Source organism: Rattus norvegicus, chromosome 6, assembly GCF_036323735.1.
Source record: "Rattus norvegicus strain BN/NHsdMcwi chromosome 6, GRCr8, whole genome shotgun sequence".
Classification (NCBI taxonomy): domain Eukaryota; kingdom Metazoa; phylum Chordata; class Mammalia; order Rodentia; family Muridae; genus Rattus; species Rattus norvegicus.
In genome coordinates this window covers 31,825,239-31,843,946 of record NC_086024.1, presented here as the reverse complement: position 1 = coordinate 31,843,946, position 18,708 = coordinate 31,825,239, and the positions used below count along the sequence as shown (strand labels likewise).

Below are 18,708 nucleotides of genomic sequence, written 5' to 3'. Positions count from 1 at the left end.
AGTCTCAAAACAGGGTCCATAAAGGAAGTTGTCTTTAAGGCTGCTTTCCTAAACCTCAACCACCAGTTATCCACCCAGCCTGGGCCACAGGAGGAAGGATCAAAAGTGGCTCTGGACAGGTGCGACATCATACACCCATCATGCTAGCCACTTGACATGTCTGAGGCAGGAGAACCACAAGTTTGAGACCAGCCTGGGCTATAAAGCAAGAGTGTATCTCAAAAGAAACTACAAAAATTGGTCTTTTCATGGGTGACACGCCCCAGTGTCCTTGAGAAGCGCCACAGCCAGGTGGAAGACGGGCATGTCTCGAGGCATGTGAAAATGGGCTTGTTTAACGCCTTCTTGTGACATGCACTCAAACCCAGAAGTACTGCGGATTTCCCAGCTTTGGGATGTGTGTGGAGACTGTATCATGTCTGCATGATTGATTATTATTTTCTGAAACCCCAACTCCTCTCCGTAATCCTGGTTGGGCAGGGAGCAGGGTTAACATTTCCACGCTTCTAATTATAGAGCTGGTTCCCCCTGGTAAGCAGCTGGTCACACCAAGGCTACTACGCAGGAGCTCTACCTGTCCTCTCAGTAGCATATAAAAGGACATGCACCTCTGTGGTGATTCCTAAGGTTTTAGGAGCTATGTGCCAGGAAACTAGGTAGATACCTATGAAACAAAGTGTGTGTGCACATGCGTGCGCACGCATGCATACATGTCCAAGGTGTATTTTGTGTCACTGCAATTTCTTCACTATAGGAGGCCTTGATTCCAATGTCCCGTGTCCCCTTCCCCTGATAAACCTGAATATTGTTCCTAACACATTCCCAGGCCTGACTTTCTAAAGGAAGTCTTTACTGCGGGGCCACAAAATTTAAAGGGCAGTGCCTGTATAGAGAGGGCAGTACAGAGATTGACTTCAAGACTTGGTGCTTGTTTGCATTTATTTTTCCTGTGGCTTTTATTATTGTTGTTTGTTCCTTTGCTTGCTTTCCGTTTTCTTTGTTTCTTTGTGGGACAGGAGCTCACTCAGTAGCCCAGGCTGACCTTGGGATCAATCCTCCTGTTCCAGCTTCCCAAATACTGGGGTGACAGGAATGCACCACCATGTCTGCCTTCCCTTTAACTTTTGAAGGCTCCCCAGGACAAAGTGACAAAGGTTATACAGGAGACAAGGTATTAAGATTTATAATCTATATGGGCATGGCGGCACACACTTTTTATCCAAGCACTCTGGGGTAAAGCAAAGACAGGTAGATCTCTATGAGTTAGAGGCCTAGCAGGGGGTACATGTTAAGTTTTGGGGGAGTCAGAGCTATGTAGAAAGAACTTATATCATAATCAAGCAAACAAGCAAGCAGATTTATCTGCAAACATTTACTAAATGAAAAAACTCCAGATGTGTGATTTATCTCCTGGGCCAGTGTGCTCACAAGTTTACAAACTTGTCTTTTTATAGGTGAGAGACGGGTAGAGAATGTCAGGAGAGCAGTACATGATTTTAGGCCTTGGAGAACATGATGGTCTCAGAGAAAATCTGTTATTTAGAATGGACAATGATTTGTTAATGATTCTGAGACCAAAACAGAGGACAGTGCTCTATCTAAGGTTCTCCAGTGTGCTGGCAAACCTGAATCCTTCTTCTTTTGATTTGAGTTTAGTTAATAGAAGGTCTGAGAAGGAATGGTGGTGTCTGCTTCTTTTTGGGCAGGCCTGGACATCAGGCAGGTAGGGGGTTTTGTAGAAGGACCCTGTCAGCACTGGGATGGGAGATATAAGGAGGGACCCGAGTTCTGAGGGCTGTCTCATGGAGCTTCAGATTTCAAGGCACCAGGCTCTGGGCAGTTGTGACATGTTCTGGAGTGTGTAGCGAGGAACAGAACTGAAGGATCATAAGGAAATCCTATGCTTACATTTTTGAGGAATTAGTAAACATTTCCCTATAGACACCACTTTACATTTCTTTTTTTTTTTTTTAAGATTTATTCATTTATTATATATAAGTACACTGTAGCTGTCTTCAGATACACCAGAAGAGGGCATCAGATCTCTTTACAGATGGTTGTGAGCCACCATGTGGTTGCTGGGAATTGAACTCATGATCTCTGGAAGAGCAGTCGGGTGCTCTTAACCACTGAGCCATCTCTCCAGCCCCCCACTTTACATTTCTTACTCCAAGTTTTCTCCATTCTTACCAAACTTGTGTAGACTCTGGAAGCTGAACCCTATTTAGATTACAGTTGATCAATCAAACCATAGCTCCCATGATTAGGGAGCATGTGTTGAGAGCAGTAGAAACCTTAGTAAGAGGTTTGGCCAGCAAAATGGCTCCACAAGGAAAGGTGCTTGTAGTTCAAGCTTGATGATCTGAGTTCAATCCCTTGGCCCTCATGTTGCAAGGAAAGAAGTCTTACAAGCTGCTCTTTAACATTCATGTCTGAATGTTGTTCCAGGCCTGCGAACACACACGTGAACGTGCACGCACACACATAAATATGATAACAATAATAACAAAGGAACATAAACATAAACATACATTTCCTAGTTTGTTCTAGGTGTGAGCTTGTAGGCACATTGGCTATTCTAACACTAGATGGCGATCAAAGCCCAGGTTTGTACAAATTTTGCTTTCTGCTTAGAACCTCAAAAATGAGAAATCAGGTGAGTGGGAGGTGTGGCCTCCCTGTGAACGGGTAGTTGTCTGCCACTCCGTAGGCAAGCCTTAATAAGCTCATTCTGCTCATCACACTGGACTTGCATGTGTATTCTCTGGGTTGCAGGCATCACCCCAATTTGGAGGCAGACATTTCCCCAGTAAATACATAGAACTGCTTATTACCTGTCCCTGCCCCTAATTTATCTACCTTTACCATTAGTTCACTATAAGTTAGGTTTTCACTTAACTGGGCATTTGATTGCTTCTGGCTTCTGAAGTTATAAAAAAAAAATGGCTGACTGTCATGCTGTGGAGAAAACAGTAATTTTTCCTACCCTCTCAACAACCTACACTTCTGACATCAGATGGGCAGATGCCCACTCCTGAAGCCAACCTCAGGCCCCAGGTTGTTCACTTGTGCTTTTGAACAACTGGCTATCCAAGTTTCCCATGATCTCTTCCTTGGACTCAATTAACTTGCCAGGGATATTTGTACAACTCAGAGAATCACTTGGTTCCTTTTATCCACTTCTTGTCATATTCGTGTCATAAAGAGACACAGAAGCCAAGTAATGTGGGAAGGCGTAGGTGCTCCTCTCTCCTCCTTGGGTATACCCACTTCAGGAACCTCCTCGAGGCTGTAGCCTTTGGAAGCTTCCCAGACTCAGCTGTTGTGATTTTAAAAGGAGTTTCATTGTGTTGATATGGCTGATGGAGGCACTGGCCGGTGGGGGTGAACGTGTACTTCCTCCCCTGATGGAATCTCGGGCTGAAGCTGAAATCCCCCCTCTCTACCATGTCCTCATCCTTCAGGTGGCCGCCCGTTTCCTGATTCTGTCTGGGGTTCCCATCAGTGTATCAGAGTACATCCAACGCTGTCACGGGTTCCCCTTCATTTTTGCAATGTTTTCCCCCACTTGGGTTATTTCACAACGTTATATTGTTCCAAAGTGACTATGAATGGGTATGAATACTGCTTTAGCACCTGCTGACGTCAGCAACATGCATTTCTTCATTCCCTTGTGATTCATCTTATCTCAGTGAAAGCTTATTGAGGCCTCTTGGCTACTAGACACTGTGCAGGGTACAGGAGTATTTGATGTGGCTTTTTCCACAGACAAGAAGGGCAAAGTTGGCAAGCATGAGACACCATGGGAAGACAGACGGACAAGTCTAGGTGATGAAGGGTGAGGAATGAGACACGCACACAAGAGTTTTCTTGGAGTTTTTGAGAAGCAGAGGTGGGATGGCTGTGAGTTTGAGGTTAACCAGGGCTATACAGTGAAACCGTGACTGTTTGCTTAACTTTGGGCCTACAGTGGTGAGCACACCTTTATCCCAGAACTCAGCTGGCAGAAGTGGGTGGTTCTCTGAGTTTGAGAACAACTTGACCCATAGAGAGAGTAAAACGTTCCAGGACAGCCAGAGCTACACAGACAAAGTCTTAAAAAACAGCATCAAGAGTTTTGTGGAAGAAAAAGGACAAGATGAAACTTGAAGGCTCAGACAGAGCTAATCAGTCATAAATGAATGAATCTGTCATACACAGAATCTGGGTTGTCTGGAGACTAGTGAATAATTCCATATTCCAGGGAGGTTGGGAGCACACACGTGTGCTCATATGTGCATGTGTGCAGTGTGAGTGTACAGTGTGTGCCTGTACAGTGTATATGTATGTGTTCAGTATGTGGTGTGTGTGTTGGTTACCAGAACTGCTCCACTAAGTTCATCTCAAATGGCTGACCCACGGGTCTATATAGGTTACTAAGTTTTGAGTAATTTGTTTGTTTTTGAGTGTCATACTATAGCCTTGGTCTTTAACTTATGCTTTAGCCTTAATGCAGGAATGAGCCACCATGCTTAGCTGTCATTTGCTTTTCTTTCAAAGTGAGGGTTTTGTTGTTGCTTTTGTGTTTTTGAGACAGGGTCACTCTATGAAGCCCTGGCTGACCTCGAAGTTGTAACTCTTCTGCCTCAGCTCACTGACTGCTGGAATTAGTTATGTACTACTGCACCAGGCTTATAGTGTGTTTTCTTGTAGTTTGTATCTATTGATATGACAATATGAAGGGCTAAGGATCATTAATAAATTCATTAAAAATTTCAAGATTTTTAATCAAGTGTGTGTGTGTGTGTGTGTGTGTGTGTGTGTGTGTGTGTGTGTGTGTGTAACCTGCAGGGGCTAAAAGTATCAGCTCCCCTGGAACTGGGGTTACAGGAGGTGGTGAGCCATCTGAAGTAGATTGTGATAATTAGACTTAGGTTCTCTGCAAGAGCAGTCTTGACTACTGAGCCATCTCTCCAGCCCTCATTTATAATTTAAAGTTATCTCTGTATCCCATATTCTAGAATAGTCACCAAAATATTAAAGTTAACACCTAGAGGATGTTATTGATTCAAAATCTTCTCAAATCATGGTCCTGGTTCCTATCTTCAAGGTAATTCTCTGTCCAAGAATGTGTATCTTGCTCTTTCTCAGGAGGGGAGGGGAGGGGAAGGATGGAGAAGAGAATCTGGGATGAAGGATGGTACTGGCTCTTCCCAGGATACAGTAATAACTCACTGCTGGGACCATTTATCACTTTACTTTGTATCTCTTCACAGTCTTTGGGCTATTTGTAGCTAGCGCATGGTTACTATTCAAGGAAGATACATGAAAGAATCACGAAGTCCTTACCTTTACACATTGTTTCATATTTTTAAATCTTATTTCCTAAGTGTAAAGCCAGTCTGTGGTGATTTGAATATGCTTGGCCTAGGGAGTGGCACTATTAGGAGATGAGGCCTTGTTGGAAGACGTATGTCACTGTGAGGATAGACTTTGAGACCCTTGTCCTCGCTGCCTGGGAGACTCAGCTCCTCAGCACCATGCCTGTCTGGATGCTGTGCTGCCATGCTTCCTGCCATGATGGTAATGGACTGAATCTAAGGACCTGTAAGCCAGTCCCAATCCAATGATGTCCTTTAAAAGAGTTGCCTTGGTCATGGTGTCTCTTCACAGCAGTAAAACCCTAACGAAGACACAGTCCAAACTTTCATTCTGGTTAAGCAAGCTCCATAGTCTTGGGTCCAAACAGAGCTATTTCAGAGCTTTGCTTAGTGGCTATTTGTTAAAAGTCTTCTGGCTTCAATTGTTGCCCTGGCCCTTTCAGGAATGCTAGAGAAAGGAGTCCATGGCAAAACTCCCTGCTCTCGGGGCTGGGGATTTAGCTCAGTGGTAGAGCGCTTGCCTAGGAAGCGCAAGGCCCTGGGTTCGGTCCCCAGCTCTGAAAAAAAGAACCAAAAAAAAAAAAAACAAGAACAAAAACAAAAACAAAAAAAACCAAAAAACTCCCTGCTCTCCTGCTACACTTGACTAACCCTAAACCAAAGGACCACTGAGCCAACCGTCCAAAGGCTCAGGAGGACAAAAAACACAGAAAAGTAAACTGACTGATAGTGGTGATGGGTGGCTCTATCTGAAGGCTGCTGTTAGATGGGAGTAAGGTTTGGAATCAGAAATAAAGGGAAAGGCACCCCAGGGCTGAAAGATGCAAGGTGCCATGCACGGCTCATCTGAAAGGTCTGTTTTGACTCCATCTGGGTGCAGCTAAAATGGGGAGGAAGATGCGGGAGAGGGGAGAGGGCACAGGGGTATCAGTTACTTCTTTGTTCATAACATGCAGCCGCCCAGTTACCTGAGCATTTCTAAACAGCTGAAGACCAAACCCTCCTGTATACAGCTTTGTCTGAGATTGGTTGTTAGAATTCCATGTTATTATTGTGTCTATGTATGATATGAGCACAGGAGTGTGTGTATGCTGAGAGGATAACTTTTGGGAGACAATTCTCTCCTTCTACCATGTGTTCAGGTCAACTTGCATGGTAAATGCTTTTACAGAGCTGAGTCATCTCCCTGACTGAGATTAGTTTATCTAATGGCCATCCTCATCAGTAATGATTGCAAGAAACAATTGTCCATCTTTCGAACAAGAAGTATGGTAAGTATGTAGTATGTAAAGGAAATTCCTCTATCTATGGCTGTCATACTGAGACCGATTTGGGGGCTCTGGGCAGGTTAAACACTCTTGGAAACTATAAAGAATCACCACTGATGTTAAGGCTCCCTTATTGTAAGTGCCCTTGTATTTAATTTTCCCGTAAAGAAGCAAGAATTTTAGAGATAGACAGCATGACCTCCTAACTGACCTATTAGCTTTGTGCCGTAGATGCTTCAGAGCACAAGCAGCCAACTGACTGTCCTCAGACTAGCACTTGAGGAAGCCAACAGCAACCTGAAGAACCCCGGGCATGCCTGTTTCAAACAACTTATGTTAGATTTTTCTGTCCTCCCAAGTCTTGGTGAAATCTAGATGATTCTGTAACCACCATCCAGGTCAAAAGGCAAGCATCTCCCCTTGGGGCAGAGCAGAGGGTCTTCTGTGACAGGTTCCAGAACAATGCCATGATTAGTGTGCACACAGTCCTCCATTTCCACCACGGTCTACTGTATTGGCACAAATACTGCTACTCCTCTTCTAGGTGTTCAAGCAAGCTGACCGGTTTGCTCTGGGAGCTGGCTGGACACTGTCTTCCTTGCTATGTGTCACAACACGAGGCCCAGGAACAGGTTTCTCCCACGTTGCCTTTTCTGGTTACTTCGGATCTTTGTCTTCAGTAGAGTGGGCTGACATGGAGGCAGCAGTGGTGATAGCTGAGGTGGTGGTAATGGAGTCAGGGCAATGCCAGCGCAGACACGGTGGCAGAAGTGGCAATGGCTATGAGAGGGTGCTGAACAGCTCCAGAGAGCAGTTAGATTAGAAACAGTTGGCAACAACTGAAGTGAAAAGGCTTGAGAGCTGAGGAAGATGGGAAGCACAGCAGGGCATGTGGGGTGCACTTACAACCCCAGCACTCAGGAGTCTGCGCAGGATTGAGTTTGAGGCATAACAAGACCTAGGCTAGCCTGAGCTACATGGTGAGCTCTCCCCCCACCAACCTCCCACTAACCTGAGCTACATGGTGAGACCACAACTCAATGCCTTAAGTCTTAAAGCTGTTAAAAAGGCGCCATTAATAGCTAGGAATCCCCAAAACCTTTTTGGACCTGCACCAAAACTTAACATTGGTCACTGTAGGTTTAAGGTTACAGTACCTAAGGTTCCCTGCACAAAAGCCAGGAACAGACTATTTCCTGCTTATTATTGCTTATGGCCATCTCCTGTAGCTCACTGTTGCTTCAAGTTAGGGACAGTGCCAAGAAGGAACTGTACAGGTGTTTCTCTTCATCTGCTTCTGTCTGGGCAAAGGGCCCTCAGCCAGTTGACAACTATCAATTATCAGTCTGGGCCTCTGCTTCCCTTTGAATTGTCACATCACCTGTTTTTTGTTTGAATGGTTACTCACAGTATTGCTTTAGTGTTCAATGTCTGGGGAAACAAAACTGGCCCTCATGTCACTGGGCAGCTGGTGAGTATGGGGAAATCGAACAGCACCACCAACCCAGAGTAGCAGGTGCTAGTCCATGCCGACTCTCAGTACACTTTGCACTGTACGGGGTTATAAATGACCACCCATTTGGGGTTTCCTACACATTCTTATGTAGGAAGATTATTGAAAACTAAAAAGGAGGGGGAAAAAGCCAAGCAGGCAAAAATCCTACTTGAGAAGGTTTATTACAGCCAACATTTCATTTTTAAGAAACAATAAAGAAAATGTCTGTTCAACTCTTTCCAAGTCCCTTCCCGGGCATGCCTTGGTCTTGATTAGAAGCTGGTTTACAGGTCTGCTAATACTGCTCAGCGACAGAGTGCTTGCCTGATGTGTGTGAGGCCCTGGGTCTGACAGCAGCACTGCAACTGTATTGTGTTTTCTAACACCTTATCAAGGTAACTTGTGTGGTCCAGTGAAAACGAATCCAACTTAAAGTACAAGTTTTACTACAGACAAATTGAGTGATTTGGAGACAAAATAAATACATGACTTCTCCCTGTTCTAGTCTGTATGCCTGGGGCAGCCATCTGCTTCTGGTTCAGTGTTGTTAGGGTGGCCTAGTGATCCCGATTGCTCTGAGAATTGGTGGTGCTGGTGGTGTGTGTGTTAGGGTACTGGGGATTGAACACAGAGCCCCTAGCATTTGGGGCTGAGTGCTGTGCCCCAGCCAAGGACTGTCAAACTTATAAGATCTTATTTTTATTATTATATTGTTATTTTTGTGATGGATTAATATTAAAACCAGAGCTTCATGCCTATGAAACATCCACACTCTACCACTGACTTATACCTCAGGCCTATTTTCATTTATTTAAATTAATTCTTAAAACAAACAAACAAGGGGTTGGGGATTTAGCCCTGGGTTCAGTCCTCAGCTCTGGGGGCGGGGAGGAGAACCAAACAAACAAAAAACAAAACAAGGTCTCACATTGTAGCTTAGGCTAGCGTCAAACGTACAATTCTTCTACTTACTTTCCAAAATGCTGGGGTTGCAGGCACGAGCTACCACATCTGGTCTTATTTTTATTGAAAAATGGGAATGAAGCCATCATACCTTTTAAAAACTTTCATGGGAAGATTTTATTCATTTTTATGACTTCAATAACTTTTATTGGTGTTATTAACTATACTAGTTCTTTAACATACCAGCTACTCTCACATATGTGACATATTCTTCCCACATTCTTTCTCCTGACTAAACAGAAACTACAAGAATTAAGTTCTTTTCAAGTTACGTGACAAAGGTAACGTTTTTTCTAGCATGAACTGATATTCTCTGTGACTACCACTCTTTTGTAGTATGTTTGATTTCCCAAGGGCATGAGTTGCATATGTTTGCCTAGTACAAGCAAAGCCTTCGGTTCAGTCTCCATGCTGGAGGGGTGGGGAGGATACAGAAAGGAAGGCAGAAGAGGTAAAGCTCAGTGGATGAGGTGACAGACAGGGAGGCAAGACAACAATAAACCACTCACAGCTAAGGCTTGCTGGGGAGAGATTCAGGGAGCTGAACACCCAGGCAGACATAAGATAGCGCCTGGCTGCTCTGGGTGGCTTTGAGTGTAAAAGCCCCTATGAATGGAGTTCAGAAGAGGAGACAGGACAATGGTTTTTAGAGGCAATTTTGTCTTAACACTTTTCTCTCTCTAGGCATTTTCTAGAGCACAGGAGCTGTGGTTCACAGGACTCTGGTAAGTCATTTCCTAAGCTTGCCTGGTTTTAATCTAACCTCAGAAGGCCACGCCATTTCATACCATCTGTGTAGTAGCTGCGGGTTACACATCTTTCCCAGATGAGTCGATTCCATTTGAGAAGTTAAAGGATAGAGTTTCACTGGATTTCAGAGGTGAAGTAAGATTTTTAGCGAAGTCTAACATCTTTTTTCTTTTTCTTTTTTCTAAAACAGAGACCCTAGCAAGATGGCTCAAAGGATAAAGGCACTTGGGGCCAAGCCTGATAACTTGTTAGATCCCCCAGATTCACAAGTTGGGAAGAGAAAATCAACTGTGGAAAGTTGTCTTCTGACCTGCCCATGCTCCCCCCAACCCCACCAAAATACATGTTATCGATAAAATGAAATAAAATAGAAAACTGGGGCAAAGTGGAATTGAAGTGTTGAAGATCCCTCAGATAACAAGTGTAAGGGGATGAAGTACAGACAAAAGTTCTGTATTCTTTCTGTTTAAGATCTTCTCAGGATTTATAATTGTTTCTACGATGTAACAACCATCCACAAAGGAGAGGCAGAAACTGCAACTACTCCCCTCAGTAAAACTTAAAGCTGTAGGGCTGGAGAGGTGGCTCAGTCGTTAAGAGTGCTCACAGCTATGTAGAGAAGTCCAGGGTTTCTCCTCGGTGCCGATGTCCTGAGGCTTACAATTGCCTGTAACTCCAGCTCCACGGGGACTGGATGCCTCCGGTCTCCTCAGGCACCTAACTCACATACACATACCACACATATAATTAAAGATAACAAGAGTCCTTTAAAAAATTCAAAATTGTTCTTTAAAAAGTATTTCTTAATTGCTTTTGAGGCAGGAGGATCGTGAGTGTAAGCTCAACATTGGCTACAGTGATTCTCATGCCTCAGCTTTCCAGAAAGCTGGGGTTGTAGGGCTGCACCACCACACTCAGCTCTTGGGGGAGCGGGGAGTCACATTGAGTTTCTTCCTTATATCGTGATTAACAACCACAGTTCACTGGGACTAGATGATCCAGGGTGGGGTGGTACCCAAGGGGAGTCCTCAGAGAAGGGTTAGGGGTAACGGGCGAAGGGATTTGTAAGGCTGGGACTGGGAAGAGAGGAGGGAGGGGGGCTGTGATCCGAATGTAAAGTGAATAAAAGAATTAAAATTAAAAAAAGAACTGTAAGCTCACGTACTATTATTAGTTTGTACTCATATAATTTTTTTAAAAATTAATTTTTATTTTACATGTATGGGTGGGTATTTGCCTGTATGTCCCCACATCATGTCCCTTGGAGGCCAGAAGACGTCAGGTCCACTGCAACTGATGGTTGTGAGCCACCGTGTGGGTGCTGGGATTGAACTCAGGATCTCCAGTCACTGCTTTTCATGGCTGAGCCACCTCTCCAGGCCTATCATGTCAGTTTCCAATGTTTTTCCACAAATAGTTAAAATATGTTAAGTATGGTTTGTCTTTTAGATTGAATTGTACAAGGCTCATATTAAAAGAAATTTGATGGGGTTGGATTTAGCTCAGTGGTAGAGCGCTTGCCTAGGAAGCGCAAGGCCCTGGGTTCGCAAGGCCCCAGCTCCAAAAAAAAGAACCAAAAAAAAAAAAAAAAAGAAATTTGATGACAAGATCCTTTTTGTCATATTTATATTGACTAGAAGAAATATATAGCAAAGATTTTATCTTGATTTAATAGGCACTTTATATGCCTCTCATTAAGAATTGTACATTTTAGAGATGGGTGTAGTGGTTCACACTTACAGCCTTAACACTTGATATTGATAATATTGTCATGAATCTGAGGTTAGTCTGGGTTGTATAGTTAGTTCCAGGCTAACTGGGAACTAGTATGAGATCCTGATGACAACCCTGCCCACACTCACCCCGTATAGCCAGACACAGTGCTTGGCATATCCTAGGTCCTAATAAGAATTTGTTAAGTGAATGACTCCAAGGAACATAAGAGATTTCAAATTAATCGCTCTTATTCCAGGGAACTAGGGAGACTGGTGGAATCATTGATGCAGTGTTCTTAATAGGACTATATTTCTAATTGGGTTAACCATTTCCACCAAATAAGTATTTCTGGAGAGGTGATGTAATCTGAATTTCTTCTTGCTGGTACTGGAGAATAAACAACTCCGGGCTTTGTGCTATGGGAAGTGGAGAAAAGGTTGGCGATGATGTATGCAAAGTTCTCTGCATGTAAGGCACTCAATAAAAGTAGCAATTATTATTAAACATTTCCTACTACCTGATACATATTAACCACTGGTGACGTGTTCTTTCTATAGTGCACTGGGCCCTAGTTGTAAAACCACTCCTTGTAAACACAGGGCCCCGTCGAGATTGAGATCAATGGTTTTATGGGGGAATCCAGAAAAGACTTAAGCAATTGGAATTCGCACCGATTGAACCAGTGGAATTTGACGAGGCAGTCCAAGGTACACAACAAGCATCATGGGTCAGAAAGGACATATTTTCAAGTCCCTTTATTGGACCACTCCCAGTCTCCCGTTCGTCCGGCATCATCATTTCAGGATCACGAAGTTCCAGGCGCTCACAGCCCGCCCTGGCACGCACCTGGCTCCGCCCTTCCTCCCGAACTCCCCCGTACACACTCACCCTGGCCACAAAATTAGAGAGCGTCCCACACAGTCACTCAGGGTTCCAATATCAGAGACAAGAACAAAGGCTGCTGGGAAGTTGACCTTTCACCTCTCCTCTTACTTCAGTTCACCTATTTTGACTCTGGCAAATGAAGCGACGAAGACAGTGGGGGGGCGGGACTTGGCGTTGGCTATCCTGTTCCGATTGGGTGAAGGCGGTGCTGGGGGCGGACCGCGTGAGGGGCGGTGTCCCTACCCGCGGGAGCCTCGAGGGCTGCGCTTGCGCACTGGGCGGGCTACGCGTGCGCGGTGGGCGGAGCGCGCCTCTACCTTCTTTACCAGCCCAGGCTTTCCTAACCCTGCACATCGCCGTGCGCTGCTCCTGTTTCCTTACCCTGTCGAGCAGTGTCGCTGCCGCTGCGGAGTGGGCGTTCAGTTTTCGGGTCATCATGGCTGGCTACGAATACGTGAGCCCAGAGCAGCTGGCGGGCTTTGACAAGTATAAGGTAGAGAAGGCGAGCGGGTGGTCGTCCCTCTCCCCCGTGCCCCGGCCGCGCCCTGGCGGCTGAGGGGCCGGCGCGGTCCGTGTCACCTTGTGCCTGCCGCGTGGCGCGCCAGCGGGCGTTGTTGAAGGGGATCCTGGGGAGGCTCGCGGTCGGGGAGCATGGGAGCATCCTAGGCCCGCCGTTCGATCTCGGCACCCCGCGGGAGACTGCCTTTTCCTTAGAGAGTGGGATGAGGGAATTCCTTTCTCTCCTTTTCCTTATTACTTGTCACTGCGGCGGGTTTTCAGCCTTTCCCAGGGAGGATGTCGTTCCCTTTTGATCTTCGTTTGAATGAACTTCCCACATACCTCTAAATGATTACAATTTAAGAGATCTGGATGGTTTTTCAGCGGATGGAAGTGACCTCTCCAGGCCTTAATGCAGATGCACCCCACCCTAAACCTGGAATAAGGCTTTCACTGAAGCTCGTAGCGCTGGCGCTACAGGCTGAGACGTTGTGCACTAGAAGGAACTGTATAGTGCAAAGAGCGCGCGGGCTTTCGAATACATAGAAACCCGATGCCAAAGTCAAGTTTCTCTTTTTGGCTTTGGACGAGTCGTTGAAACCCCATTCAGCCTCTCTCTTAGGCACTTTAGCCTAAGTGTGAGTTTCTGTAGTGCTTAATGTATTGAAAGGGGTTGAAAAGAGTCTGGCAAGGTATAAGCCCCCAGGAAATGCTGGCAGTTTTCATCCAGATTTCGTGTCACCACCAAGGAACTACTGGCCAACCAATCATCTTAACGTGAAATAATGAGATTTAGTGTCTCATCTTTGCTAAATCTTTCCTGAGGGCAATCTGTTCCTTTATGAAATTAGTGTGCATGTCGAGTAGAATGTCCAAATGATGAGCCTGGTTCTGTGGGCCAGCATGGTCGAAGGATACTGCAACAGTGCACAGTAGTCAACCTGCAAACATTTGTGCAATGAATTAATATTTGGAGGGGAGGAGGAGGAAGTCTTCATTTCGTTTAACTGGAATAGAAAAGACCCCAGGAGCTTTAGAAGACCCTAGGATATTCTTCTTTGGAGCAGTGTTGGACCATACCATTTCTTAATTGAGGTGGTGACTTGTCTTAAAACTGTGGCTGGGAAGAAGTTGCAGAGCTCTCTTAGTAACTTGGGTCAGAAGACTGTTAACCCAGATACCTCCTGTGTGTTTGCACCGCCCTCTTGGTTATCTGTGCTGCACAACTGCAAAGATTGGTAGGCAAAATACTTTCTTCGAACTTGAGTGTTGAAATAAAACAGTGGTTTTATTTAGTGAGCCCTGTTTTCCTTACAGTCTTCTCTGACTTTATGTTTTTAGCTAGATAGGAGTCCTATTTTATCAGACATTTCAATATGGTTTTTTCTGTGGCTATCCCTTATCTGACCCAGCTCCGGTGTTTGACAACAGGTTTCCTCTCATCCTGGAAAACAAAGGTCAATTTAGCAAGCGCCCCAGTGCTCACTAAAATAGTTTGTTGATGTTATTCTAGTTCCGAGGAGGCTTTTTTTTTTTTTTTTTTTTTGGAGGCGGGATCCAAAAATCAAATACAAATATATAACCTTAACAACATTCTAGAAGGCTTTTTGCTGGATGCTATACCACATTCATATTAATCCCATAATTAATGCCACATTCAGAGGCACCCAAAGGGAAAAATCTGTGTGGTCAGTTTTGTTGGCACGTGAATTGCACACAGAGATTCTTTCTTTCTCACTGCCTTCTCATTGTGTGGTCTTCAGAGAGTACATGCTTTATAATGAATTAAGACACCACCCCCAAGCATGCAATCAAAATACTTAAAGAGGTCTTTATTCTCGGGTGTGACCTTTTATAACAGAGCAAAAAGATATAGAGGGAAAAAATGATACTCCTTTAACAGCTGGTAGAAAAAATTACTTTTGAACCAATTTAATTTCTTTATTTTTCCCTAGAGGTACATTTGAGAGCTACGTGTGGAAACCTGGCACTTTCGTAGAGTAGCTGCTGAGAGGGGTGCACGTAGAGAGGTAATTAGGTTTCTGTAGTGAGAAAGGGGTGATTTCTAGTACAGAAGAAAGCCTGGGGTGGATTCAATTCAATACTCTCTCTCTTTTTTTTTTTTTTTTTCTTTTTCTTTTTTTCCGGAGCTGGGGACCGAACCCAGGGCCTTGTGTTTGCTAGGCAAGCGCTCTACCACTGAGCTAAATCCCCCAACCCCAATTCAATACTCTCTTAATACTTATGTCTTCTGGTGAAGTGCCTAGCAACAGTCCTATTCAGTAGTTGGTTTAATAATTGCTTGTGTTAGGGCAGGAGCTCTAGATGGGCAGGGCTGATAAGCTGTCTCGTTCAACATAATCAGTGTCTCTACAGCATACTGAGCTGAAGAGCTGCCCAGTAAATACTGAAGGAATGAAAATGGAAAGGAATAGAAGGTATTTTAAGTCAGGTAAAAGGAGCTCTAAGTGGGGGTGCTGGAAGACTTCTTTTGAATGTTCACTTTGAATATGCCGAGAAAATTTAGAAGTGCAGTTGCTCTGCTCTGTTGTTTAATGAGGAGCTCAGACAGTTGTGTTGAAGTGTCCCACCTTTGTGAGGTTTATCGCTCCTCACTATTTTTCCATTTTCCTCTTGTTCATAATGGACAGATACTTATTGCTGAAGGACTCCATGCTTTAATGGGTTGAACTGTTGTGGTTTGCTTAGTCAGACTGAGGGAAGGCATAGTCTTAATTTACAGTGTTGCAGCTTGTGTCACATTGTATCCTTTTGCTTTAGAGGGGAAAGAGTTAAGTACTTTGTTTACTTTCAAGAGTAAGATTTCAGGAACTGGTTTCTGCTGTTGGGTAGTTAATGAATGGGGCTGATGACAACAACCTGATACAGGGATTGTAGCTATTGTGAACTTATTACTGTAACCGTTGAGCTTTAAAGAGAGATTGTATTTACATCTTGATAGTAATTTTTGAGAACCAGAATCCAAACTGGCCTTCTGTCTCACAGGATCATACTGTGTTAAAGGCAAGCATTTATGGAAGATCTGCTTATCAGGCATAGCACTTGGGTTGCAAAATTAAGCTAAGGTGAAATTCCTGACTTCAAAGAGCCTTGTTTGGTGGCAGATAGGGATGAGTAAACAAACCTTTATAATTAGTGAGTGCGGATTGAAGTTCTAGGTGCTGTGGAAAAGGCCAGGAGGCAGGACACACCGATGGGGTGAGAGTGGATGTTATATCTGAGGAAGACTTCCAAGGTGATGGAGGTGAAGGCAAGGCTGGGCTGGAAAAATGAAGCCTGAGTAGAGAATGAAGAGGGAAAAGGCGTGGTGAGATGCAGAGACAGGCCTGAGAGCATTTCTGAGAACCACAAAATAAGGTGTTTGAGTATAATGGTAGTGGTGGCGTGGCCGGTGAGACTGGAGAGGAAGACAGGCTCCTAGCAGAGTGGGAGGAATTTTCGTCTGTGGCCCACATTTATGGGCATTGGAATCATTTGAGGTGTGTGTTGGGGGATTGTTACTCCCCACCAAGTGATTCTGATGCCAGTCAATCAATCAGTCTCTACCCTAGGGAACATTGAAGACCTGAATATTATGGCAGTGGGTCAGAAAAGAGGGAATAGATTCTGTGTGTCTTTCGGTGTGTATCTGTGTTTGTCCCACTGTGCCTGAAACTCATGATCTCTTGCTTCTGTACCCAGAGTGTTAAGATGACAGGCCTGGCACCACCGTGTCCCCCAAGGGAGCAGAGATCCTCTTTCCTCCCCTGTGTCCTTCCCTCTCTCTGACGCGTGATCTGTGGTCCAGCTCCCCGCCAATGTCGGATCTCCCTTGCTCTAGGGTATGGGCATGAGCTGCCATACCTCACAAGGGAGAGGAGAATCTTTTTTTTTTTTTTTTTTCTTTTTTTCCGGGGCTGGGGACCAAACCCAGGGCCTTGCGCTCGCTAGACAAGCGCTCTACCACTGAGCTAAATCCCCAACCCCGAGGAGAATCTGAAGATAGAGGTCATAACTGGAAAACTCATACTGAATTTATCTAGCAAGATACATTTGAATTCGACCCTTACTTGTTTAAAAATTAATCTTTCCCATGAAAGTCCATATTTCTGGATGCTCTTTCAAAAAATTGGGCAATACCACTGTCCTTGAACTTCCTCTTATAATTCAGGGTTAGTAGTGCTTAACTTCTTTTGTTTTTTTTTTTTTTTTTTTCTTTTTTTTGGAGCTGGGGACCAAACCCAGGGCCTTGCGCTTGCTAGGCAAGCGCTCTACCACTGAGCTAAATCCCCAACCCCTTAACTTCTTTTTTTAAAGGTATATGGCTGATGTGATTGCACACATCTGTAATCCAGACCAGCGAGACAAAGGCAGGTTAGTTCCAGTGAGTTAGAGCAAGCCTGATCTACATAGTGAACTCCAGGATAATCAAGAATACATAGTGAAACTCTGTCTTAAAAAGGAAAGTACATGGGTGAGGAAGAGGCAGACACTTCCATGACTCTTAACATTTTTTGAGGTGGTGACAGGAAGATCAAGGGCAGCAAGTTTCAGACCATTCTGGGCACTGTGAGACTTAAGTCTCAGACAACAAGAACACAGTGGGAAAGCCTCCAAAAATCATACATATATACATACATGCATACATGCATACATACATACATACAGTATGTACAGTTTGCTATTTCCCTCCTGCCCATGTATCTCTGTTCATTTGATCTTCTCTATCCCTCATTTAAGACTGACAGAGGGGTTGGGGATTTAGCTCAGTGGTAGAGCGCTTGCCTAGCAACCACAAGGCCCTGGGTTCGGTCCCCAGCTCTGAAAAAAAAAAAAAGAAAAAAAAAAAAAAAAAAAAAAGACTGACAGAACATGGTGACTGAGTAGCCCGGGGTGGTATTGGGGGCAGGGTAAGGCACATAAAAGGTGAAAAGAAGCCCAGGGATGACTCAGGATCTGGTAGGTAGGTCGACTAGGTAGAGGGAGCTTGCTGCCATGTGAGGCAGGGTTTGTGAAGCACCATATTGTAATATTGTAAAGTTCTTTTTAAAATTTCCCCCTTTTATGTATGTCTCTCTCTCTCCCTCCCTCCCTCCCTTTTCCCCCCCCAAACCCCCCGTGTGTGTCTGTGTGTCTGTGTGTAATGGGGTCTCTTGGAGACCAATCTAGTTCAAAATCGTAGGTAGCTGAGGATGCCCTGGAATACCTGGTCTTTCTGCTTGCCCCTCCCAAGTGCTCAGAGAACAGCCCCATGACGTTATAGTAACTCTTTGGGTTGGGCGTTTCTTGTTGGATGAAAGTATAGTCTGTGGTTTAGGAGAAAAAAAACAAAACAAAACTTCTTGTTCCAAAGAACTCTCAAGATGGACATTGTAACACATGCCTAAAATCTCAGTACTCCAAAGGCAAAGACAGAATTAGCAAGAATTTGAGGCCAGCCTAGGCTACATAGGAAGACATTGTCTCAAAAACAAAACAAAACAAACAAAAAAAAAAAAAAACAAAACAAGGAAACAGAACACCAACTATAGTTTATGAATGAGTTGTCCTCTGGTAGAGGCAGTTTCTGTAATTTCAAAGACTGGGGTGTTTCCTGAGCCTCAGTAGAAATAATATGGGAAATTATTGACTTTTGGTTTCCATTTATTGGGACTGCAGACTGGCCACAGTATAATCTTACATGTAAATACAGCATATCTAGCTGTCAGCTGTCACTCAAGAATGACCCATCAGCAGTGCTACCTTAGTTGCCTTGATAGAGTTATTCCTAGTG

At 44.4% G+C, this 18,708-nt stretch overlaps 1 protein-coding gene and 1 long non-coding RNA gene across 2 annotated transcripts in view; one reads left to right on the top strand and one right to left on the bottom strand.

The window, feature by feature from the left end:
- Positions 1–1,948: 1,948 nt before the first annotated feature.
- On the bottom strand, positions 1,949–12,586 carry LOC120103489 (uncharacterized). The gene is made up of 2 exons (XR_005505734.2): positions 12,441–12,586; positions 1,949–10,553 (listed from the first exon to the last, which is right to left on the bottom strand). It is a non-coding gene; the product is annotated as an uncharacterized LOC120103489 (long non-coding RNA).
- Positions 12,587–12,776: 190 nt separating this feature from the next.
- The window catches only part of Selenoi (selenoprotein I), a 38,199-nt gene continuing 32,267 nt past the window's right edge, over positions 12,777–18,708 (top strand). Inside the window, exon 1 of the mRNA NM_001134754.1 lies at positions 12,777–12,930. Within this exon, the coding sequence (NP_001128226.2) occupies positions 12,874–12,930 (57 nt within the window). The 5' untranslated portion in view covers positions 12,777–12,873. The remainder of the gene's footprint in view (positions 12,931–18,708) is intronic.